At 33.4% G+C, this 26,132-nt stretch overlaps 1 protein-coding gene across 4 annotated transcripts in view; it reads left to right on the top strand.

The window, feature by feature from the left end:
* Positions 1 to 26,132, top strand: part of USP15 (ubiquitin specific peptidase 15) — a 152,410-nt gene that overhangs the window by 68,475 nt on the left and 57,803 nt on the right. For 3 of the 4 annotated variants that reach the window (XM_014590038.2, XM_006154146.3, XM_027774067.1), the window contains exons 5-7: positions 2,663 to 2,808; positions 8,488 to 8,549; positions 25,061 to 25,147. In XM_014590038.2, the coding sequence (XP_014445524.1) occupies positions 2,663 to 2,808; positions 8,488 to 8,549; positions 25,061 to 25,147 (295 nt within the window). The remainder of the gene's footprint in view (positions 1 to 2,662; positions 2,809 to 8,487; positions 8,550 to 25,060; positions 25,148 to 26,132) is intronic. The other variant, XM_006154147.3, reaches the window with a different exon arrangement.

Raw genomic sequence — 26,132 nt, 5'->3', positions numbered from 1 at the left:
TCTACCTCAGTCATTCTACTTCAGCCACATTGGTGTACTAGGGTATTCTAAAACATGCCAAGCACCTGACCTCAGAGCCTTTGTGCTATTTCTGCCTGTAATATTTTTTCTCTTTGTATTGGGCATTGGAAAAAGTCATGATGCATTTTTGCATAGAAAAAAAATACTTTATGACTTTTCTGACAACCCAGTATAAATAGATTTCAAAACCCAGTGACAAGGAAATTCCCATATATGATTATAGATAGTATATTAAGTATATAAATACCTATGATTTGTTAAAAGAAAAAAATGTAAAGAAAACAAAATGCCAATATGTTAACACTGGTGGTTTCTAGACACACATTTTATTTATATTTCTCAGTATTTTCTGTATTTTTTGCCATTATCAAAAATTATTTCTGCAACTAGGAAACATGTATTTATTTTTTATGGAAATACTAAAACAGCTTTCTTCCTTGGCTTCTTTCTCTTTCTTCCTAGACTATATATTCTGTTTCTTAATCTGAGTGCTGGTGTCCACTTTGGAAATTTATTACAATACACTGATGATTTAGTTCATTTTTCCGCTTTTCATGTTTTACTTTAATTTAAAAAGTACAAAAAATACAGCCTGCCAGAATAGAGTGTTTTGATAATATATTTATTTTATGTATATAATGTACATATTCTAGGTAATTTAAGTTTTAAGATAAACTATAAAGTTTACTACTGGTTTAATGTCCTAATCAAAATCTCATTGATTAAAAGAGTATTACAGAACACTAGCTGCTAAATGGAGCTTAAACAGTATATTATTGAACCAAATACAATTACATAGGATATTTCTTCAGAGAATATAGATTAGTAAATTTAGTATCCTATAGATGCTTTTTCTAAGGGTAATTGCAACTCTCCTGAAATTTTTTTTTAATTTATATTTCTTATTCATAGAATGTTTTAAGTATAGTTTTCTTGAGTCTGTTAGGGAAGTTATTAAATAGAACTAGATAGATATAGTGTTATCTAATAATTCTAATAATTTTAAATTTTAAATATTTATTTAAGTACAAGTACCAAAACGCCTTTATATCTGTTTTTTTCAAATATTTAGGTAATCCTGTGTCTTCTTTTATATAGGTTAAACTGCTGATCTTAAAAACAAACAAAAAACCCAACTTCTTCCCCTCAGTAAAATATTTGATTTAGAAATAAAGAAAATATTTGGCTTTATCTCAAAAATAAAATTTTGACCATACAGGAAACCTTCAAACAAGGCACTTTCTTTTTCATTCTATTCATATTTTGTAGTTAGCTATTTAAATTGTATATTAAATTATATTAGTATAGGGGGTCTTCTAAAGGGTCAAGAAAATGCATATTATTGTAAGATTATGTATGGATTTCAATTTTTTACATCAAAATTAAGTTGTACTTAAATTTCATTTCTATAAACTTTGAAGTTCCCTCATATACATTATTCTTAAGTTCATTATGTTGTAATGAAAAATATTTAACATCTGTAGCATCTCTTTAAAAAATTATTCTTTGGGGCCAACAGGTGGCATGGTGGTTAAGGTGCTGAACACTCCCATAGGGCCGACCATGGTTTGAGTCCCAGTCCTGGTGGCTTGCTTTCTTACTTTCTCTCTCTCTCTCTGTGTGTCTTTCTCTGGTCAAATTAAAAGAAATTAATGAATAAATAAAATTGAATACATAATTTTTTTAAATTATTCTTTAATTTAATTTATTTTTGTTATAGGCTACATGCACTCACCAGAGAGAGAGACCAAGAGAGAAAGAGAGGGAAAGTGAGAAAGCAAGCTGCCAAATCCAGGACTTGAACCAAAGTTGGCCATGTGGGAGTCCAGAACTTCACCACACTACCTGCAGACCCCCATCTATAGCATCTCTTAATCATACTTTAATCTCTACCTCCTACATATCTTTTTAGAAAATATATTGAGTTTTGTAGTGTGTCAAAAGTTAAAACTTCATCCTTTATGGCATAAATTATTTTAGTGTTACAGGATTGATTTTTTTTAACCTTTTATGATTTAAAAGTCCCTAAGTAATCATTTCTTTGATACCTCATTGTGATTTTATTAACTTTCCCTTTTAGCATTTTTGTATGCTTTTTAGCTGTTTGCATCTCTTCCTTTGACAATTGACTTTTGTCAAAAATCAGTTGAATGTGTACTCTTGGATTTATTTCTTGATTCTCTATTACCTTTCATTAGTATATATGTCTCTTTGTGTCAGTACCATGCAGTTTTGTTTATTATGTCTTTGTAGTATATTTTGAGATTAGGTAGTATGATGCTTCTAACACTTGTTTTGTTATTGCTTTAGCAGTTTAGAGTCTTTCATGATTCTAAACAAATTTTATGATGTTTTTTTTTTTTCCCTATTTCTGCAAATAGTCACTGGTATTTTTGATAGAGATTGCATTTAATTTGTAGATCACTTTGGGTAGTGTTAGGTCATTGGGAAAGTCATGATGTATTGTTCTATGCTTTTCTATGCAAAAATGCATCATAAATTACCAATGGCCCAATATTTATTTCTTACATATTTGTTCATCTATTCTTTTCTAAATTTAGAATTTTTATGCTGGTAAGTGTTTAGCTGTATCTGATATATTTTAAAATATTAAATTTACATCTTTGCTCCTTAAATCTAGATACAATTGAGAAAGAAATAAGAAAAATCTTCAGTATTCCAGATGAAAAGGAGACCAGATTGTGGAACAAATACATGAGTAATACATTTGAACCACTGAATAAGCCAGACAGCACTATTCAGGATGCTGGTTTATACCAAGGACAGGTATTGTTTGGGGATACCTTTTCTTAAAACATACTGTATATAAAGCTTTTTGATTCACAACTGTAATTAATATCTGAGAACATATGACAGTTTCTACTATCTCTGGCTTTCTTTTTCTAACTAGCTTTTGTCTATCCCTGCTGATATACTAACTATAACTTCTGATTCTCTTTTTGAGTTTGGAAAGAATCTACTTCTTAAAAAGAAATACTTTTTGATTAAAAAAAAAGAAATATAGTATTATTACTTTATGGGACAGCAAACTTTCTGTATAGGAAAGCTATGAAATTTCTGTTACAGATATATAATTCTGCCATTGTAAGTAGCACAAAAGCAATCCTATGTTGTGATGATACCTAAACAAATGAGTGTAGCTATGTTTCCATAAAACTGTTTACAAAAGAAGGCAACAACTAAGTGGACTGTAGTTTGCAAACTTCTCTTTGAAGGTATCACCACCCAACTTGAACCTCATTGTGTTCTTCTTTGTAATACAATTCAAAGAAGTAAATATAATGAGAAATGAAGATGTTTAGTCACTATCAGCAATCTCTGCTGATTCTGCCTCCTAAATATCTGTTGAATTACTCTTTCTGTTCCATTCCTGTCTCTTACCTTTCGTAGACTCTTAACAGATCCTTCTCCCTCCAGGCTTGTGTGTTCACTCAGTTTTAGCTGTGGCAGAATACTCATTCTAAAATGATAATCTTACAATTTCCCCTTTCATAAGCCCTTCCAGTTTCTTTAGATTATAAAGTCCAGGCACTTTAACCCTATACATACAAATCATGACTTAACCTCTTGCTTAGTTTCTAGCATTTTTTCATTTGCTGTTATACACATCGTCCCTGAATTTGTCCAGCAAACAGTCCTTTTAACCAATCAGATAGTTAATGTAACTATCTGATCCCATCATGAAGGCGGACCAGGTTAGATTATTTATCCTTCAAATTCCAACTGGAATGTCACACCATCTCTTTAGTCTTCCCTGTTTTTCTCAATATCCATTCAGGTATAGGATGCTTCTATTTTAGAAAAGTAAGTGCTCCCTTAACTTTCATAATGATTTATGTACATGTTTTAAGAAAAAATAAAAACTTGGGGCCAGCAGGTGGTTTGATAATTAAGGATGCTAGGCTCCCACATGGCTAACTGAGGTTCAAGTCCCAGACCTGTTGACTTGCTTTCTCACTTTCTCTCTCTCTCTCTCTTTCTCTCTCACTCTGTTTCTCTCTGGTCAAATTAAAAATAAATAAATATATAAATTAAATTAAATAAAAAATAATTCATAAAAAAATAAAAACAGGGGGAACCAGCAGTTAGCGTAATGGCTATGTCGCTGGACTCCCATGTAGTTGACCGCGGTTCGTGTCCCGGACCCGGTGGCTTAAAACTCACGCCGGGCGCGTGTGCATGCGTGCCCAAGATCCCAAGAGGAGAATGGAGGGGAAGGGATTGCGGTGTGACCATCCCCCCTGGGGGGTGATTTCTTGCTTTCTGTCTCTAAGTCTCTCTCTGTCTATCTGGCGAGCGCACGCGCCCTACAGTGAAAATCTCTCAAAAAAAAAAAGTAAGTAAATAAATAAATAAAATAAATAAAAACAGTAGGGTCTTGCTAAATTGCAGCCTTCTATCTCAGCTTTCTGGTTGGCTGGGACTAGAGAGTGTGTACCAGCACCCTAACTCCTTCAGATGGAGTCTCACTGTGTTGCCCACACATAGTATAAAATCACAATCCTTCTTTCTCAGCTTCTCAAATTGCTGGGGCTACAGGTGGGTGCCATTGCACCCATTTTTTTAGCATGGACTAGGAGTGGAACTGGGGCTTCCCTGACAGCCTCAGTCTGCTAAGTAGCAGCATCTACCAACACATGCTACACATGCTACTGTGGCTGGGCCTATTTATGTCTTTTTTTTTAATCATTCATTGTATACTTTATTTTGTTAAGCTCTCTAAATCACCTATGAGATCCTCGTTTTGGTTAAAAAAATTATTTAATTTTATTTATTTATTTTTTAATTTGCTACAGGGCACATGTGCTCACCAGAGAGAGAGAAGGACAAAGTGTGAAAATATGCCATTCGGTCCAGGACTTGAGCCATGGTCAGCCATGTGGAAATCCAGCACCTTAACCACCATGCCACCTACTGGCCCCAGTTAGACTTGCTTTTAAATAGCCAGAAGGTGTGCGCATTTTCTAGAGACAGAGGAAAGTGTCCCCCAGTGGAGTTTGCTCATGTCATAATCAATTTCTCTGTTCCCTCAGGATTTGAGGCATGTATGTAACACGCCTAGCATGTTTGTCAAGCTGCCAGACTGGGATTCAAACCAGTCAGCTACATGGGGTGTGGCTCCCTATGCATAGGTCTTAACCTCTGTGCTACAGGGCCAGTCCTTGATTTTAAACTGTTTGTCCTATTTATTTTCAGTACCTAACAGAGTCCCAGTGTGCCAATATGTAAAAGTGGTCATTTTGTGTGTTAAAATGTATTACCGGAATCAATAATATGGTACTGAGTTATGACAAAAAAATCAAGGGAAATTAATTTTTAGCAAATGCCTATTATATCTCAGTATTGCACTAGACTGCGAAAAAGTGATTTGCAAGCTTATTTTAGCCATTCTTAAATGAACTTAGTAACTCCAGTAGATACTGTAATAAGAAGGAAAGTCACATGATTGAAGCTGAAGTGAGGACCCTGGAACTTTCCTGATTAGCTTTCACTCCCCTCCCTTGCTAGCCACCTTTTTTTTTTTTTTTTCTTCAGTAGCTATACATCTTTCTTCTTGGTTACCATCTGTTAGGCCTTGAGGTAGTTTCATCAGTATAATTTGAAATATATTTTTAAAAAATTTTTAATCTTTTCAGGGAATTTGTGAAATAGAAGTTATTCTCCCCTTCATGTATAAACTGAAACAGAGAAATTCAATAATTTGATGTTGTTGTTCTTACCCTCTTTCCTCCCCACTTTCTCTTTTTTCTTCCAAATAGCTTTATTCATTTATTTTTTTCCATTTTTGACAGAGTACATGCGTGTATATTGGGGAGAGAAACACATTCTATAGGGCGTGGTCATGCAGCAATCCTCTTTCTCTAGTCCTCCAGCCCACCAGAATCTTAGGTGCATGTGAACGTGCCTGGTCTGTTTTCAGGCCAGGGAGTTGAACTACTTGGCATATGGCTTCCACTTTGGTAGTCTAGTACACTACTAACTGTGCCAAAGAGACTGAGTCTCTTGATAGGTGTGTATTTATCAGTTTGCAGATAAAAGTATAAAATTAGTTTAGTAAGATGAAATGTCCTTAAGGACTTCTGATCTTTCAGGACAGTAATGTTTCAAGGGATACGCATTAAAATTTCCAGATTTTATAGCTCCTCTTTTCTGATTGATGATAAATAAACACTATCCAAACTTTTTTTTTTAACTAAAATTGGTGGTATCCTCATTAGAAAATGAAGCAAAGAAATATTCTTGAAGATGTTGTATTCCGAAATAAAGTCTTTCCCTCTGCTCTTTGTGTGCGTGTGTATAATTAAATTTTTAAATCTTTCTAAAACTATTTTTATCCTGAACTAAAGTTCTAATTCTAAACAGTTTCATTCAGAAAATGATACATTCAAATGAAGGAGTGAATTTGAACATCTCTGATGGCCTTCGACACTAATGACCTGTTTGTAAAAACATGAATTTCAATGATGATTATTATTAGAAATTAGATGTTATGGTTAAACAGCAATATTAAATATATCACTTTGAAAATTTTGGTAACAAAATCTCTTGTTTTATAACTGACCATATAACCATAAAGATTATGTATATGTACTTCTATATACAGTTTATGTGTAGATCTTGCTATAGTTTTAAGTTACAGTAAAGGAAAACTTTCTTCAGAAGTTAAAAATCATTAATTCTATTTTATAAATCTTTAACAGTATATAAAACTATACCAAAATGATAAATAGAAGATTAAGACAATGGTTTATTGTCTGAGTAGTAGGAAGAAGAATGTGATCAAGAAAAGGATCAATATGGTAGACACATAGTGAATTTTTTTCTTTGTATGTGTTTTTCAAATGAATAAAATGCTAGGTTTTTTTAAGATAATATTTTAATTAGCATGCTCTTTCAACAAGTTCCATGAATTTATTTATTTATTTTTAGATTTTGCCACAAAGCATGTGCATTCGCCAGAGAGAGAGAGACAGACAGACAGACAGACAGAGGGGGCACAGTGAAAATTCAACAAGGGGATGGCCATGCCTCAGTCTCTTCTCTCCCATTCTCTTCTTGGGATTTTGGGCATGCAAACACACATGCCAAGTGTGATTTTCAAGCGGCCAGATCCAGGACTAGAATCATGGTCAGCTATTTGGGTGCCCCAACCACCACATCACCTGCTGGCTCCCAGTTCCATTAATTTAATTCACTATTTTATTATTTGTCCCATACATTTTGAAGCATAATAACAGTTTACCTGGTTATAATACAGATGTCAACATATATTAATAAACTGTCTGGAAATATATAGTACCCCCCACAATGTATTCCTGAGAGTATGTAGAGTAGGTTACAAAATGCAACTTTAAAAAGAGTTAATGAAACTGAATGTGTATTAGTAGAATGTATTCAAATTTGTAATTCCTTGAATTTATTTCAAGTCCTTTTGTCTATACCAGGAGGTCTTTAAAAAGCTTATAGAAAAGTGAAATTAAAATACGGATTTATTTTGGTCCCCAAACTGAAATCCTTGTAGAATTTTTTTATAATATGTATTTTACATGAAGTTTTTGAAGACTGCACATATTATAATTTTCCTGTGGAAATTCAAATATTAACTTATTAATAGTATCACATATTTCATTTGTTGATTAAATTATTTTTGCTATGTTTTTATTTGCACAGACTCATCCATAGCAAAAACTAGAAGAAAGCCTTTTTTAGACTGGAAGATGCGAGGAAGGATATTGGGATGTTTTAGAATAAAGTGTAATTCTGCCTCAGCCTATACTTTTCATTTAATAGAGGTGATTTTTGTCTACCTCGATTATACTGTAACATGGCACTTCATTATGATTCTCATAAATCTGACTCTGTCATTTATATATTAAAAGATTCTATTATTTGCATAGTAATAATATAAATACACACTAATTTCAAAGCATCAAATAAATTATATGTAATTGAGGGTTATCTATGTTACTGTTTCTCAATATTTACATAATAATAGCGAAAATCATTTATCAGTATGTTTAACATCAGTATGTTCAACAACTGCACACATTAATTAAACTTTTGTTAGTTGCACAGTCAGTTCTATGTTAGAAGCTACAAATACAAATAGAAAAGATATTCCCCAAACTCAGGAAATTTATAATCTGTTTATTTAATGTGAACTTTGTAATACTTAAAGTCAGAAAACCAGTAATTCTCTCCATAGTTTGCCTCTTTCCTTCTCACTGTCAGGATGGTTTTTTGGTTTTTTTTGGTTTTGTTTTTGTTTTTTTGTCTCCCTTGCCCAGCTTTGGAATCAAAGTATGGAAAGCTCTTCACCTTGTCTACTGTGTCCTTTGAATAATCAGAGTTACTTTAATTTGTTAGTGTATTTAGATAATCTTTTAAAGCTATTATAACTTCAGAGTTATGGAAAAATATCCTTTTATTGTATCATATTTGCAGGTGTTAGTGATAGAACAGAAAAATGAAGATGGAACGTGGCCAAGGGGTCCTTCTGCTCCAAAGTAAGTGCCCCCACCTGTTGTGGTTTATTGTATTATTTCGAAGTCTTTGATTTCAGGTAAAGAAATCCAGAACAATAAAAAAGAACTTAGTTATATGTTGCAAAAATACATACCTTCTTTGTTTTTTAATGTTTTATTATTAGTATACAAGTTATCTATATTTATACTTAATGTTACAATTTTCAAAGTTCCCAGTTCAAATCTCTTTTAGAATAAGGTACAGTACAAATATATTTTATAGTATGAGAAATTTGTGTTGTCTAGTAAAGTCAAATCACTAAACAATGTTTCCCTTTTTTTTAATTTTTGTGATTTTTAGAAAATTATTAAGAAAATACTTCTTCATCAAAATGAATCTGATGTGAAAATAATATTTTACTTATTTAAATGTTTAGAATATAAAAGCACAAGTACAGATTGAGAAATATGAGTTGCTTCTAACAGTAAATGAGGGAAGAATTAGGATTCTTTTTAACTATTTTAGAATGATCACATCACATTCCATTATCAAAAATACTTAAGGCAAGCTGTTTTAATATTCAGATTGGAAATTTTTGAGAAGTGTGTCACCTATTAATGTAGTGTTTCTATAGAGTTGCATTAATATTCCTTCAGCCAAGTGAAGAAAATAAGAACTACAAGTAGCCTGATACCAGTTTAGGTTCCCACCTAATGACTTGTGAAAAAAATTTTTAAGTTTTCAGAGCTTTGGAATTTCAGATTTTCTGGTAATGGATTTTGAATCTGTATTTTGAAGTCCTTAAAACAATGATTCTAAATAAATCAGTAATAATTCTGTAAATGCTAACCTAGCAAATTAAAAAAAAACCTTCTGTGTAGTTTTTCTCAAAATTGAAATATACCTTTAATTTGAGATTTTCTATCTTTTTTTTAGTGTGTGAAGATTTTTTTGTTTAAATTTGTCATGAGAAGGTGCCTAAGTATGTTAATTACTGGAGGTGATTTCTTAGTTCTATGTAATTCAAGAGTAGAACTTACTATAAGAGTAGAATTTTCCAACTTATGTTAAAGCTTTAGGTTTTGTAATTTTAAAATTGCTTGAGAAGTCATATAAAAATACCATAGTCGTAAAGGTTGAGGAATCTTTTCTTAAAATTACTGAATGATAAGACTAATTATATATAGTTTAATATTAATCTTGTTCTCTGCTCGTACAATGTCATTTTTATTTATTCAAATAACTGCAATAATTGCATTGTATAAAAGATAACGCAGTTTGTTATATAGTACCTAACACACTACACACATAAATATTAGAGAATGAAGGTATATACTAGAGATGTACAGTAGTATCATTAAGAGTCCTTGTCATGGTACCAGCATATGGCATAATGGTTACATCGCTGGATTCCCATGTAGTCAGTCTTGGTTCAAGTTCCAGACCTGGCAGCTTAAAACTTAGCTGGGTGTTCATGCGTATCCAAAATCCCAAGAGGAGATAGAGGAAAAGGGATTACGGTATGACCGTTCCCCCAGTGGGTGACTTCTCGCATTCTGTCTCTCTGTCTCTCCAGTGAGTGCACACATCCTATAGTAAAAATCTCTCTTTTAAAAAAAAAAAAAAGAGTCCTTGTCTTTACTGAATTTACCGGTGTAATAGGGATCCCAAATGTTAAAACATGAACAGTATCTGTTCACTATAATTGTGAAAGAACTGTATAGAGGTGTGTCATAGGTGGCCAAGTGATAATTTACCAGGATACAAAAAAAAGTGTTTTTGATGATGTTTATACTTGTATGTGAAAAGACTCAGAAAAGTAAGTATGAAGAGATTTATCTTACTTGATAAAGCATATATATCCAAAAAAGTTATAATTTATTGTGAAATTGAATACAAACCAGATAAGACTAGAAGAAAAAAGATGAAATTCACTATCTGTGTATGATGCAGTCATCTACATGAAATCCAAAGTAGTCAGCAGACTACTAAACTTGGGAAAATGTAGGAAGAGTATATATCTAAAATGAATTTGTAAAAGTGAATAGGTTTTCTCTATACCCAGAAGTCAACGGTGTTTTATAGAAAGGATGAGAGGGGCCAGCAGGTAGCTTGGTATTTAATTAAGGTACTTAGACTCCCACATGGCCGCCCACATTTCAAGCCCTGGATCCAGTGGCTTGAAAATCATGCTGGATGTGTGTGTGTGCATGTCCAGAATCCCAAGAGGAGAGTGGAGGAGAAGGGATTGGGACATCTCATCCCCCTGGGGGGCAAATTCTCACTTTCCCTCTCTTTGGTGAGCTCACCCTCTCTATGGCAAAAATCTAAATAAATAAATAAATAAATAAATAAATAAAGTATAAATATTTTCAGCTTGCCCGCCATATTCTGTCACAACGTAACTTGACTTAGCATGAATGGAACCTTAGACAAAATTTCAACACAAGTACATGGCTTTGTGCCAATAAAACTTCATAAACAAATGACAAACTTGGATTTGACCTGTCAGCCATAGATTTCTGGCCCCTTTTGTGTACCATTATTAACCCACTTGGACAGTAGTGTAATAACCTAATTAAGAACCTTTGTAACCTGTGTAAAACCTTTATGGAAAAAACTTCTAACTAATTAGAAGGCAGAAGATTGTCATATACTAAATAATTTAACTCACTAATACTGTTTTTCTTTTTTTTCCCCTTAAATGTATCATTTCTGTGCCTCTTATTCAAAATTCTATTCTGACTTTTTTTGAGGAGGTGAGGGGTAGAGAGAGACTTTAATGAACTTATTCTGAAATTATCATAGACCAGAATAGCTTCAGGATTAGCAAGTCAAATATGGCAAAGAAGGATAAAGGAATACTAGACCTACCACATACTAAAAATTACTATTGGTTTTTCTGAAAGTCATGATACATTTTTGCACAGAAAAACAGAAAAATATGTCTTGACTTTCCTGACAACCTAATAAATGCCATGGTAATAAAAAATAGTACTAGAATAAACTAGGGAGCTCAAAAAGACTCTGGTGTATTTGAGAACTTAATATGTAATAATGTGTCACTACAAGTCAATGAGGTTACTTAAACCAGATGAATACTTAGATTTTACCAGGAGAATTAGCTGTTTAGAGGAAGAAAAAGCTAGATCCCTAATGTACACATCATATGTAAAGGCAAACTCTGGAAGTATTAAAGACCTAAATAAGAAATGTAAGGCTTTAAAAGCTAGTAGAAAAAATTTTGGAGACTAATAATGTTATCATTAGGAATAATAGAACAGAATGTGAAAATGTTTTTGGTTACATCAAAATTAAAAACTTCTGTTAAAGGACCCACATACTAAGTCAGATGTGAGTTTTCGAGTATCTGAAACCTGTAAGTGTCGCAGTTGCAGTGGTGCAGGCATGAGAGCAGCATACCTGGTGACTGAGGCCACATGAGAAGCTTAGTTTTGGTTTCTGGCCCAGCCTAAACAGGCACCATGGTACAAGCTTGTCATCTGATAACTGGGAGACTGGGGATGAGAATTACAATATACTGAGACCATGTGAAAATTACTTGTCTCCTCCTCTCCCTTTCACTCTCTTTCTCTCTTATTAAATAAATAGGTAGGTGGGCCAGGAGGTGGCAAGGGGGTTAAGGCAGCTGGATCCCATGTGACCCACTTTTTGGTTCAGTCTTGGACCCGGTGTCTTGAAAGTTAGACCAGGCACATAGGCATGCATGTCTAAAATCTCAAGAGAAGAATGGAGAAGGGATTGTGGCATGACCATCCTCCCGCCTAGGGGTGTTATTTCTCTCTGTTTCTGTCTCTCTCCTCCTCTCTCAGGCAAGCACACACATCCTATAGAAACTAAAAATAAGTAGATAACTAGGTAAATCAATCAATCCATCCATCCATCCTACATGAGAATAATACCTATAATATATCATAAATTACTATGAGTTTATAGAAACAAAGACTTTTAAAAATAGATAAAAGCAGGACCAACATATGGCGTAATGGTTACATTGCTGGGCTCCCACATAGTCTACCATGGTTTCGTCCCAGACCCAGCAACTTAAAACTCATGCTGGGCTCATGGCATGCATGCTCAAGATCCTGAAAGGAAAATGGGGAGAAGGGGTTGCAGCGTGGCATACCCCTGGGTGGTGATTTCTTGCTTTCTGTCTCTCCAGTAAGCACATAGCAAAAATCTCTTTCTTTAGAAAAAAAAAAAAAAAAGATAAAAAAGATGATAGACAGTTTAAGAAGTCCACATGCCCTCAGGTAAATGCAGAGATAGATAAACTCACTAATAAACAGGGAAAAAATGAAAATAAAGCACAGGATACAAACTTCTACCCATTAGAATGACAAAAATGTAAAAGGTGCTGATGCAGTCTTCGCTAGGGTGTGGGAGTCTTAGGTAGTGATTATAGAAGTGTAAACTAATATTGCCATCCTATAAATTATTCAGCATTTAATTAAATTGGGAATGTTTAATCTGTCTGCACTCAGAGGAATTTTTATGCAGATCCCTAAGGATATAACTTCTTGGCAGTGTTGTAGTAGTTGAGTTGGAAGCAGCCTAACTTTAAATAAGTGTAATCATTGATAGTGTGAATATAAAAATAAGGGTGGCATAATGTTGGTGAGGTCTTTAAGAACTGTAAGCTTTAATTCATACAGTTGAGAGAATAAAACAGAATGAGGTATATAATTCAGTCCCATTCATGTACATTTTAAGTAGAATATATTTCATTAAAATAAGATAATATTTAAAAACAAAAAAATGCAATTAGTAGTAGAAACTAGAGGAAAAAAGTTTTGGCTATTATTTATATTTGTGTCATGGAAACAAGGATATAGATTTGTTTCCTGGATCAATGACAGCTTAAAACACTGGAATTTCTGTATGTTTATTGAAATTATAAGCACATCTAAATTGGGTAAATTCAATTCCAGCAGAGATCATGTAATTTTAGGTTCTCAAGAAGAAACTTCAAGATAGTAAGATACAGGACAACTTGTTTTACCCTCCTCGAGATTGTCATCCTGTCTGTTAAAAGACAACACTTGACCCACAAGATGGCATGAAGATTGTATTTCTAGTAACTGTCACTAGCCTGGGATCTGTCCAACTATCCTACTTTGTACACATAACCATTTTCTACCTAGAATGTCAAAAGCCAAGGAAAAATAATTAAAGCTGTAATATGATGGTAGACGAAACACCTATAGAGTTAACTAAAACAGTTTCCTGATTCCAGCAGTTAGTATAGTGGTTATGTCGCTGGACTCCCATGTAGTCGACTGCGGTTTGAGTCCTGGACCCGGTGGCTTAAATTCATGCCAGGTGTGTGTGCATGCATGCCCAAGATCCCGAGAGGAGAATGAAGGAGAAGGGATTGTGGTGTGGCCATTCCCCCTGGTATGTGTGTGGGGGTGATTTCTTGCTTTCTGTCTCTCTGTCTCTCTCTGTCTTTCTGGCGAGCACACCTGCCCTATAGCAATAAAACCTCCCCCCCCCCCACCACCAAAAAAAAAAGAATTTGCATGTTAGGTACTTCTTAAGGAAAATAGAAAATACTACTATATACTGAGCACATATGAAAAACATGTTAGTATCTTGTCTGACTTTTCTATTCTACATAAAACAAAGGAATTTAAGTGCTTTGAAAACCCTAAAAGTGTATTCTTATTTTTATCAAAAGTTAAACCATGTAGCATTGGCCAAAGCAGAAGTTTTTGGGTTACTGGAGAAGAAATGCTAAATATTTTTAAATATTAAGGGTAAACTAATCTTTTTTAAAATGTTCTATAATTTTAAAAGGTTCTATAATTACAAAAAAAGTTTTATGTATTATTTCTAAGTATTAGTGTGAGATACACACACACACACACATATATGTGCATGCTTTTAATTATTACCCAAAACAACCCAAGCACTATATTAGAAACGTTAGAACTTACCTAAAAAATACTGACTCAAAAGTTTCTAAGTCGATTTTTCTGCTAGATAACAACACGTAATTGATAATTTTCATCTTTGTATAATACTGTATTTTAAAAACTTACTAGTTTTTTCAGAACCTGGATTTCTAATCTAGTTTTTAAGTATCTTATTTTTAAAAATAATTATTTAATTTTATTTATTATTATTAGTCTCCAACTTGATCATAGAGAAAGAGAAAGTGAGAAAGCAAACCGCCGTGTCTGGGACTTGAACCATGGTTAGTCATGTGGGAGTCCAGCACCTTAACCACAATGCCACCTGTTGGCATGGTATCTCATTTCTTATAACTTCTCAAAAACATAGTATTTCTAATGATATCTTAGAAGACATTTCCCTTTCTACCTCTTTAGTTTTTGTAAATATTATTCTGTTTAATTTGACTTATCATCTAAAAATGTTAACATTCAATGGAGAGTCTAATATTCTATTGGTGATGTGTGGCCAGTTAAATCTTGTTTTTATAAAAAATGATTTTTTGGTAGGATAATTATAGAAGCCTGTGAGTCTTCCAAGAGTAGAGAAACCTACATTGATGGGTTAACTCTTACTTTACCAGAAAATGTAATGTTAATGCATTATTCCTTAGTCATGACTCTGAGATAGTACTTATAGTTTTTTTTTTAACTTGTACTATTAATTTTTTTTCTCTGTGGTTGGTTTTATTTGGGTATAATTATTTTTATATACCTTTGAAATTATTAATATTACACAAAGGAAAATATCTTAATTTGGGTTTTTTTTCCCTGAAATAAGTAAAAAATTCCCTTTTGTAGGGGTAGCATTAGATTTTGATTTAATTTAGTCTTTTCCATTAATCACTCCAGAACTATTGACAAAAGACATTAGGGATTTGTTGAAAAAAGTTAGTGTCATGAATAATTCTGAAGAGAGAGTTTTCATGAACTAGAAAACATTCAGAAAAGAACTTACCATCAACCAGGTAAAGCTTGAGTGGCTGAAAAAAATCAAATATAAAATCATGCCAATTGCTCTTACTCAGACATTCTCCCTTAGCCATTTGTGGTGTTCTGATTACCAGAATTCCTAATAGATTACTGAAATACTAAATATAAACTTAATCTAGTGCCATAACAGTATTTTTACAGCACTCTGTCCCTGAGTGCTCTGCTTGGAGAGAAGAAACACTTTATAAATAAAACCATTGCATACTACTTTTCGGTTGTGATGAACACTAAGCATCTGGATGACTCTGCAATATTCTGTTTTTATTTTTGTTTTTTTACACCATCTGTATCAAGATTGTATACATAACACTTTTTTAGAATTTTTTTAAAAAAGAAGTAAGCCCAGTTTGCATATATATAACTGCAGAGCTAAACAACAGATAAATTATACTGAGTAGTTGTAACTCTGATAGCCTCTGTTCATTTAAAATATTAATAAATTTTGTTATTAAATTTTATTTCTATGCTAAAAGGCAAATGCTCATAGGTCACAGAAAATAAACTCTTAAGTTTTCTTAGAAAGTTTACAGCTTTGTTACCAATTTTAACCTTGTTAAAACATTGAAAGTAAAAGAGGGAGATTGAGTGATTTTGGTTTGTGGGAGTTGAGATAATGGCTCTAGAGCCATTCTTTCGTTTTTGCTACTCATTTATATTCATTTACTTTAAATTAGTAACACCAGTCTTCAATTTCAAATGCAACCTGTAAGCTGTAGATCTGGGGAGATATTTCAGAATCTGCAGTTACGTTGTCATTTTTAAAGACATTTTGAATCTTTTAAAATTTTTTTCATGCTTTCTCTCATTTTACCTTGTTCTCATTAAGAAACAGACATGAATGACTTTTCTGAGACCTTAAAATTAGAGGTAATGGGATAGCCAAAAATAAAGTACCTAAGATGCAGTTGAAGATAGGGTACCAAAGCTTGGAGAGCAAAGAGAAATGCAGGTATGGAGTCATATTCCTAGCAGTGGGAAATAAAAACTTTATTTATGAATTATCTCATCAAAAATGTAGGGAATAATATACTAAGCTGTATAGGGCATCCCAACATTATGATATAGAACAACAGGATCAAATAGAATAATCATGAAGGTTCAGGGAAACTTGGATCCTATCATAGACATGATGGGGAAAAGCATCTAGAAGAAAGTAAATGGTCAACAGTACCACATGTTGCAGGGGTGAATAGGATAAAGAACAGAGTAGTTTAAGGTACTTGGTGAGCAGAGACCATTGTTTATAGTATCCTGGATTCAGGCAGCCTGATGGGAATGAGAATAAGATAACAGAGAGATGACGGGACCAGCAGTTAGTGTAATGGCTATGTCGCTGGACTCCCACGTAGTTGACTGCAGTTCGAGTCCCGGACCTAGTGGCTTAAACTCACACCGGGCGTGTGTACGTGTGTGCCCGATCCCGAGAGGAGAATGGAGGAGAAGGGATTGCAGCGTGGCCATCCCCTTGGGAGGTGATTTCTTGTTTTCTCTCTCTCGGTCTCTGTCTGGTGAGCGCACGTACCCTATAGCAAAAACCTCTCCAAAAAAAAAGAAAAAAAAAAAAGATAACAGAGAGATGAGATGAGATGAGTCAGATGAAACAACTGTTAAAGACACTCATCGTAAAATGTACCGAAAGAAGAGAGATAAATAAGGTAGGATTTGGTTTGAGAAACAGCATTCCTGGAGAGGAAGAAAAACTATAAAATCTGTTATTTAGGGACTAGCAGATGTTATGGAGGTAAAGTGTCTGAATCCCACATGGTGCAATTCACAGTTTAAGTCTCAGATCCCATGGCTTGAAAATTATGCCAGGCACATGTGCATGCATACCCAAAATACCAAGAGAAGAATGGAAGAGAAGGGATCGTAGCATGGGGGGTGGGGGGGTGATTTCTCACTTTCCCTCTCACTTTCTGCCTCCAGCAAGCATATGTGCCTTATAGCAAAAATTAAAAATTAAAAATCTATTATTTAAATCTGCATGTCTTTTGTAGGTATTTGTCACCTAAAGATATAGGCATCATAATCATCTTAGAATAAAGTTTCTATACCTGGTTATTTACCAATAAATTGCTATTTTGTTTTTATTTTATTTTAGCTCTTTAAATTTCAAATCCTTATGTATGTACAGAATCACAGTACTCCCAAAATTTAATATTTAGAGTTGCTTGATTTTAATATTCAGTAAGGTCTTAAATGTGTATGTATATTTTTCTTTGGAATGCTGAAAATGAACCTAGATTAAGCAAATACTTTCTATACCTAAAACAGAAGTTTTTGTAATATAGTTACAGTAGATAGAATCTTGATGTGGAGAGATTATATATGACCTAGTACCATGTCTCAATAAACAGACAATGGTCACAACTAAGATTAACAGTGTTAGATTCAGTGTTTAAATGCTGTAACTAAATTTATCAAAGTTGGACAATTTAGACACTATATTACATATAAATTAAGTATAGAATTTTCATATAGTTGCTTGATATTTCCACGCATCACAAATCGTTATTGAATTCTTCCTTTCTCCCTTGGTTTGTTCCCAAAAAGAATTTGAGCAATTTATAGTAACATATATGAAGCAAAGTTAACTGTATAAACAGATGCAAGAACCAGGACAAATGGAAAGTAAGAGTAGCTATAGTGAGATGAAATCAGAGGAGCAGTTAGTTGCTAGGAGTAGTAAGGGTCTTTGTAATTACAAAAACTGGTCTACAAATACATAAACTCTTTTTGGATCCTGATTCAAACTAACCAACTTGAGGAAAAAGATACATTTGAGACAGTTGAGAAATAACTGAAAGTGCACTGAGTATTAAGAGTGGGGCTGATACTGGCACATAGTTCAACGAAAAAGACGATTTATCTCTTAAGGATGCCTATTACAGTAGTTACAAGTAAAAATATGGTGTTTGTGATTTGCTTTAAATTAATTACGACCCCCTACCCCCAAAAAAGAGAAGAGAAATGAGGTTAAGGGGATCATATAGAAAAAGCAAGAATAATAGAATGTTAATTTTTGAAGCTGAGATACTAGCATGGTATGTTTGTGTGTGCTTCAAATTTTCTATAATGTTTAAAAATGAGTTGCAGGTTTGATACTGAGATTCATAATGGCTGAAGAGAAGTGGCTACAGTTTCATTTTTTTAAAAGTGAGATGTTTCATGTGATAAATACTATATAAAATTAACAATCAAATGAAGAACAAAAATAAAGCTACGAGAAGCAGTATGTAGTAAATTCCCTTAAACTCTCTTTTATATATCTTTAAGTAGCTGGACCCCTGCTGGTATATGGGAAGCACACAACAAATGCTTTTTGAACTGAGCTAGTCAGTATCTCACAACAGTAAAAATGTTTAATTTTTCAAGAGATTAAAAATTATTCTTTTTCGTGGGCTGGCAGGTGGTATGGTGGTTAAGGCAGAGGACTCACCCATGGCCGACCACAGTTCAAGTCCTGGACCTGTGGCTTGCTTTCTCACTTTCTCTTTCTTTCTCTCTTTCTCTCTCCCTCTCTCTCTCTCTCTCTCTCATCAAATTTTTAAAATAATAAAGTTGAACAGATCATTCTTTTAAAAATTATTCTTTTATCTAAGAATTTGTTTTAGGATGATTGTTACAAATGGAGAAAGTTTAAGGTCAATCTTTTTGTTCATAAAATAATTTTGTTTCATAATGTTAGATCTCGTAAAGTTTGTCTTGTAATGTTAGGTTTGAAAATGGCTATAAAAATCTTTAAATAATGGTTTTGCTGTGTAGGCATTTAGACTTCCCTTGTCTTTATACTTACAGATACTCTCTATCTACTTGGTCTAGTAACCAAGTAACCATGTTTGTTATATACTCAGTTAACTTACCAAGAACAAGTTCAACCTAGCCTTAAATTGGGAACCATACTGGGCATAGGGAATTCAGGTAGTACAAACACAGTTGTAGTTGTAGGTTTAGTTTTCTCTCTTTACGAAACCACTTCAGCTAAATTGATGTCTTACATTTTTATTATATCTTCTTTAAGAGAGGAATCACTACCCGTAATAATACCTAGCCCAAACTGGCCAAAACTAGTTTAACACTAGGTACGTACATGGCTTAATATCCGGTCATCATAATATTCTAAATGTTTCTTCTCTCTTCTAGAAAACCACTGGGACAGATTTGCTAGCAAACCATGCAATTATCAAATTGCATCCAGAAAAGAGAGCTAAAGGACTCTGATTTTCATGTACAGATTGGTCAAACTCTAAATAACCTAAACTTAACTTCACATTAATGTTAGCTAGATTGAGCTATATGTAAACTAGGTCGGAAGTTAGAATCAGAATAGCTAAATGGCCTATTATCATTCATTAGTAATGTCTATAACAGCATTTAAAAATTATCGTCATACTTCTGGGACCAGCAGTTGGCATAACGACTATGTCGCTGGACTCCCATGTGGTTGACTGCGGTTCGAGTCCCAGACCTGGTGGCTTAAACTCACGCTGGGTGTGTGTGTGCGCCCAAGATCCCAAGAGGAGAATGGAGGAGAAGGGATTGTGGCGTGGCCATCCCCCTTGGGGGGTGATTTCTCGCTTTCTGTCTCTGTCTTTCTGGTGAATGTGCTTGCCCTATAGCAAAAACCTCTCCCCAAAAAAAAAAAAAAAAAAAAAAAGTTGTACTTACTGTTCGTTCCTTGACATTCATTTAGGATTCAAGTAAGTTATTTAAACCTAGTTTGTTTTACTTCTCTTTAAGACTTCTTTGAAAACTATGTCCTAAAGAAATTCCCTTAACTTGAATCTATGATATCACCTTTTTTGAAGGACAGTTCTCACTTTCTGATTAATCCTCTATCTTGTCTTCCTCTTCAGGGGCACTACATTTGGTTGTGTGGACTGTGTGCTTCTAGGGTCTGTCCTTTACATTGTGATCTATGTAAAAGGCCTTCCCTGGCATGGTGTAGGGTACAGCTTAAATGACTATATGCAGAATCTCAGGCCTTAAATGCATTGATATTCCACAGATTTCTGTTTGAAGATCATTTTTTTAACCATAGGAGGTATTTAAGTCAGATAATAAGTTTATGCCAATCTTCTCTCCTAGCTCAAATTGACACAGATATGGCATTCTCTTGTTTTCAACCTGAAACTAAATTCTACATTTTTGCAAAATGTCACTCACTATGTTAGAGTGAACAAAATATTTTTACTCCTACTGTATCTATTCCTCTATTCCCTATTTCAGGTACCATCTTAGAGCCATCCTGAATTATTCTTTGATCTTCACTTTCTAATTTAGTCAGCAATGCTTGTAGATCCTACTTCCTAAACCTGAAGTTTTCTAACACATTGCTCTCAGTACCCCTTTACATTCTCAATAATTATAAAAGACTAAACTCCTATTTGTGTAAGTTATATCTATTAATGTTTATCATATTAAAAATTAAAATAAAATTCAAGATATTTATAAATAATATAATGAAGCTATTATATTTTGATATAAATAACACTTTCATCCAAAGTAACTAACATATTTTCCCCAACAAAAATTTAAGAGTAGCATTGTTTTTCAATTTTACAAATATATTTAATTCCTGACTGAATAGAATACAGGTAAGTTGTCAAATGTACTTCTACATTTAATTTATTGTGGTGTAGCATTTGAATTAAAGAACAGAATTTTCAGCCTTATGTCAATATACAACTGAAAAAGAGTATTTTCAGATAATTGATAACTAAGTTCAGTACTTGACCAGTCATGGCGTAAGTCTTAAAGATTAATTGTAGGGATCAGCAGATGGAGTAATGCTTACATTGCTAGACTCCCACGTAGTTGACCATGGTTCAGGTTCCAGACCCAGTGGTTTAAAACTCGTGCTCGACACATGTGCTTGCATACCCAAAAATCCCTAGAGGAAAATGGAGGAGAAGGATTGTAGAATGGTCAACCCCCCTGGTGAGTGATTTCTCACTTTCTGTCTTTCTGTCTCTCCACTGAGTTGCATGTGCCCTATAGCAAAATCTCTAAATAAAAAAATAATTTTTTTAAAGATTCATTATAATCATATCAATGAACATTTTGTATATTACATTAAAGTCTTTCATGTGTAACTTTCTGCATTTTGGTCATTTGGAAAATATTGACTCACTGAGTTATATAGATCTTCCAATTACTGGCACACTTCATGCAGTTTTTAAAATCATGTATGTTAAAGCATCACCTATTTTATTTTTAAGTTTCCTTGGGTTGGGGGGTAGAAGAAAGGATCTTTGACAGGGTCTTGCCTCACCACAATTTTATAAGAAAAGCCCATGTTCTGGGAGCTGTCAACCTCATGGTCCTCTAGTCTAGTTTTCCAGATTTCTAATTTTTTCTTAAAAATTTGAATTATATCAACAACAAATAACTTTTAATTGTTTTACTCAAAGTGACAGAGTCTGTTCATTCATTTTTGAGAAAATGTTAACTAACCAGGTCTCAAGAACCGCAAGCAGTCTTTCTCCTATGTCAAAGCATGAGGAGTTGTGTTGTCTTGAGTGACTAGTTGTGCTTGCAATCCAAATAATTACACAGGTTATTTTCTCATGATAGTTGTGTTAGCTGTAGCAGATATACTTCATGCAAACTTCCCAGTGTGTCAGACATTGAAAAAAAAGTTATAAGTTATATTGTTATTAATAAAATCAATAATTTTTACCTTTTCAGTGGAGATTTTTTTTTTTTTTACATGTTTTAGATTTTGGCCTTAAGGTGCATGTATTCATCAGAGAGGCAGAGACAGAGAGGCGAGAAGTGAGAAATCGCCCCCTGGGAGATGGCCATGCCACAATTGCTTCTCCTCTGCTCTTCTCTTGGGATTTTGGGCTTGCATCCACCTTCATCCAGTGTATTTTTCTTTTCTTTTCTTTTTTTTAAATTATGTTATTTAACTTTATGTATGTATGTATGTATGCATTTTAATTTGATCAGAGAGGGACAGAGTAAGAGCGAGAGAGAGAGAAAGTGAGAAAGCAAGTGCCAGGTCCAGGACTAGAACCACAGAAGGCCATGTGGGAGTCCAGCATACTTAACAACCACACCACCTGCCGGCCCCCACTCAGTGTATTTTTTAAGCCACCAGGTCCAGGACTCAAATATTGGAGTCAACCATGTGAGATCCAGTTCCTTAACTACCGCACTCCTCAGTGTGAATATTCTAGCCCCTGAATAGACACTCGTGAATGAAACTTTTCTAGTCTGAGGTGATGAAGAATCCAATAGTACAGTTAGTGCACGTGCTTTGATTTATATTAAAGTGACAGCAGTTTTATCCACCATTTCTTTAACACTTTCAGTGTAAAGATCCATTCAGAGAAAGAGGTCAAATAACATTTAAAAAACCTCTTGGTATTATTATGAAAAACGCTTTGACCTCATAGAAAGATACCTTGAAAAGCTCTTGGAGAACCCAAGTCCATGGACTGTAGTTTGAAAAGTACTTCCTAAACATCTAAGACTTACTGCCCTTACTCGGTCCATTTTCTTAAGTCCAGCCCTTATTAATTCTCACCTTTGTTATTTTTATATCTTCTGATGTTTTTCTCAATCTGTGATCTGTCTTCCCTATGTTATCTTTTTAGAATTCAAATCTGATTTTGTTGATACCTTATTAAAAACTTCTAATATGCCCCAGCACAACTGGATAAAATCTAAGTTCCTGAATAGAACATAAAAGGCCTTTTATTATTATGTGTACCTTAATAACTTCTGTTCTGGTCACTGCATATTCCTACTCTTTCAGCCAAGTTGGGTTTACTAGTAATTCCCTAAACACATCATAGTTTTATAGTCTTCATATATTTGCTTATGCTATTCTTTTTTGCATATTTCATTCTCTTTCTTCTAATATGGTCCTTAGGTAGAGTTGCTAATGAAGAATAAAAACTGCCACAGATTGGCAGAAAAGGAAAAAAAGTGTGTGTCCTCATGTGCGTTTGTGTGTATATAAATAAATAAATATTTCATACATATTTTCAGGGATATTACCGTGTCATTTTCAACAAAGAACACCATATTATGATGTGTACCTTCAATTTTTGCTCTACTAGCTTTAGTTTTCTTTTTTCTTCTGAGATATATATATATATGTATATGTGTGTATATATATATTATATAAAATGATTGTCAATGTCCTTTTTTTGCATTCATTTATGGGGAACGTTTTGATTTATATATGTACTCCTAAAAAGTTGTAATTTATGATATTTTGAAAAAACTTGTTATAACACTGCCTTTAATCAATTTAGATTTTCCCCCCCTAATTTAGAATTCTTAATTTGAAGGCAAAAATGCCAGGTTATTTTTGTATTTCTATTAACATTTTTAAACTAGTCTCTAAAAGTATCAGAATTAATACAATTACTTTTAAAATATATTCTCTGTGTTATTCTGTATTAAAATTTGGTTGGTTTGTTTTTTGTGTTCTGAGCTTACATAAAATAAAATCTTCTTAAGGAGACTTTGGTCAGAAGGCACCTAAATAGAAGTCTTACTTACTGTAACCTGTCATCAGTAAAGAGAACTTCCTTCAAAAGAAAAACATTTTTACTAAGATTTAATAATTTATAAAACTTCAAAAGTTAATTTTTCTTATATTTAAAAAATCATATTAACCACCATTTATTCTATATAACCCATTATAAAAACACATATTTAGCTAAATACAAATGACCTAAAAGCAGGTTTTGTAGATTATCATTTTCTGCCTGTTTCATTGTTCATTGGCATGTGAGTAGAGGAAATAAAACACAATTTTAAAAACTTATTACTAAATTGAGTCAGAATTTATGATGAGTGAGCTACCTGGTCTAAATTCTAGCTTTTTATAGTCCATGAACTAGACATTGCCTAGTATATAAAAATTTTTTGCAAAATTACAAGGAAAATTAAATCCTTCAGAGACCTTCTTATATAATAGATTTATTAATTATAAATCATTTAAATCATACTTGTTGATTACAAGCCAGTAGCAATTAAAATTTCTCCAAAAGATTTTGAATTGGTAAGGTTGATATTACATAGCTGGATTTATATCTTTTCAGTTTTTCCAGAGATTACATTAGCTAGATATTACTTCTTGAGATTGTTTAGTATTCTCTTATTTCATTCTATCCCCATTGCCTTAAATGTTTAGTCACTGGTTACATTCTCTAACCTGTTCGTCAGGGTTGTGCGTAATTAGAGTGCGTGGTACCTACTAAGAAAAAAATGGAGTATTTCAATTTCATTGATTTAAGGAAATTGAGTATAAAATGTTAGTAACGGTTACCTAAACACAGAAATGCATATGTTAAATTAGTAGATTTGCAGGAATAAAAGCAAGTTGCATATTTCATTTGATAAATTTTATTCGAAAGTAATTCCCTGTATATCCATTATATTTTATAAGGAGAAATACATTGGATATTGGAAACCAAAGGATATTTAGTGGTTTTGCTCATAAATTTTGTTTTTCAGAACTCATTTACTACAAACATATCATCTGTTATTTCTTTTCTTTATTTCATAATTAATTTCTAAATTCATTTTTTATCTAATTTAACATTTTCATATTTTTAAAGGTCCCCAGGTGCATCCAATTTTTCAGCTTTACCAAAGATCTCTCCTTCATCTCTATCAAATAATTATAACAACATCAACAACAGAAAGTAAGCACTGAATCTTAAAAACTATTGTTTAATTGATCACCCTTCTGTGGTTGCGAAAAATCTCTTGTATCTAAAACTCAGGATAAAAATTTTACTGCATTAAATTGGTTTTCTTTTAAATTACTGGTTCTTTCATGAGTAGTTTCATAGAAAGAAAGCACAGTTATAAACTACTTGATTTGATACATATACTTCAATAGTTTATTGAGATAAAAAGCACTTCCAGAAATTTAATTTCTAAAAAATAATATTTGAAAAATACATAGATTTTTTTTTTTAGAACTCAGGATTGTAGGAAGAATATAAACTGCATATAGCTAGATATCTAATCTATCTGTAGTAAAATATTTATTAAAAGTGTATATTGGGGCCAGCAGTTGACATGGTGGTGAAGGCACTGACTCCCACATTGCCGACCATGGTTCAAGTCCTGACCTGGTGGCTTGCTTTCTCACTTTCCTTCTCTGTCTCTGGTGAACACATGTGCCCTATAGCAAATTTTTAAAATAACAATAATAAATAAAAGTTAACTAGCTTTTTTTAAAGTATATGTCAGTGATCCTCAGCCTGAAAGCATACACACATTTTTATGTTTATGAAAAAGGCAATCAATTTTTCTTAAAGAAGTTCAAGGAAACCGTTTCCTTGCCCCATGGTAAATAAAATTGATGATCCTGAAACTCTGGAAATTAGGTGAAGTGTCTGTTACATTGCTATAAGCAAGAAGCACTGAAAGTCACTTTGGTTTGGCCAGCCCTGTAGCCTAGTGGTTAAGGGAGCCAATTCCCACGTGGTCAACAGCACTATAGGAACCCTGGACCTGGCAGTTTGAAAAACACTCAGGTGTGTATGTGTGCATGTTCAACATCCTGAGAGGATGGTGAAATGGAGTAGAATGGATTGCATTTTGACCACATCCTATTGGACAGTAATTCCCCCCTTCCCTCTGTCTTCCCATATTTCTCTGGTGAGCACACATCCTCTG

Source organism: Tupaia chinensis, unplaced genomic scaffold (genome assembly GCF_000334495.1).
Source record: "Tupaia chinensis unplaced genomic scaffold, TupChi_1.0 Scaffold000395_1, whole genome shotgun sequence".
Taxonomy (NCBI): domain Eukaryota; kingdom Metazoa; phylum Chordata; class Mammalia; order Scandentia; family Tupaiidae; genus Tupaia; species Tupaia belangeri.
The sequence above is the reverse complement of the archived record's forward strand: the minus strand, read 5'-3'. Positions and strand labels throughout refer to the sequence as shown.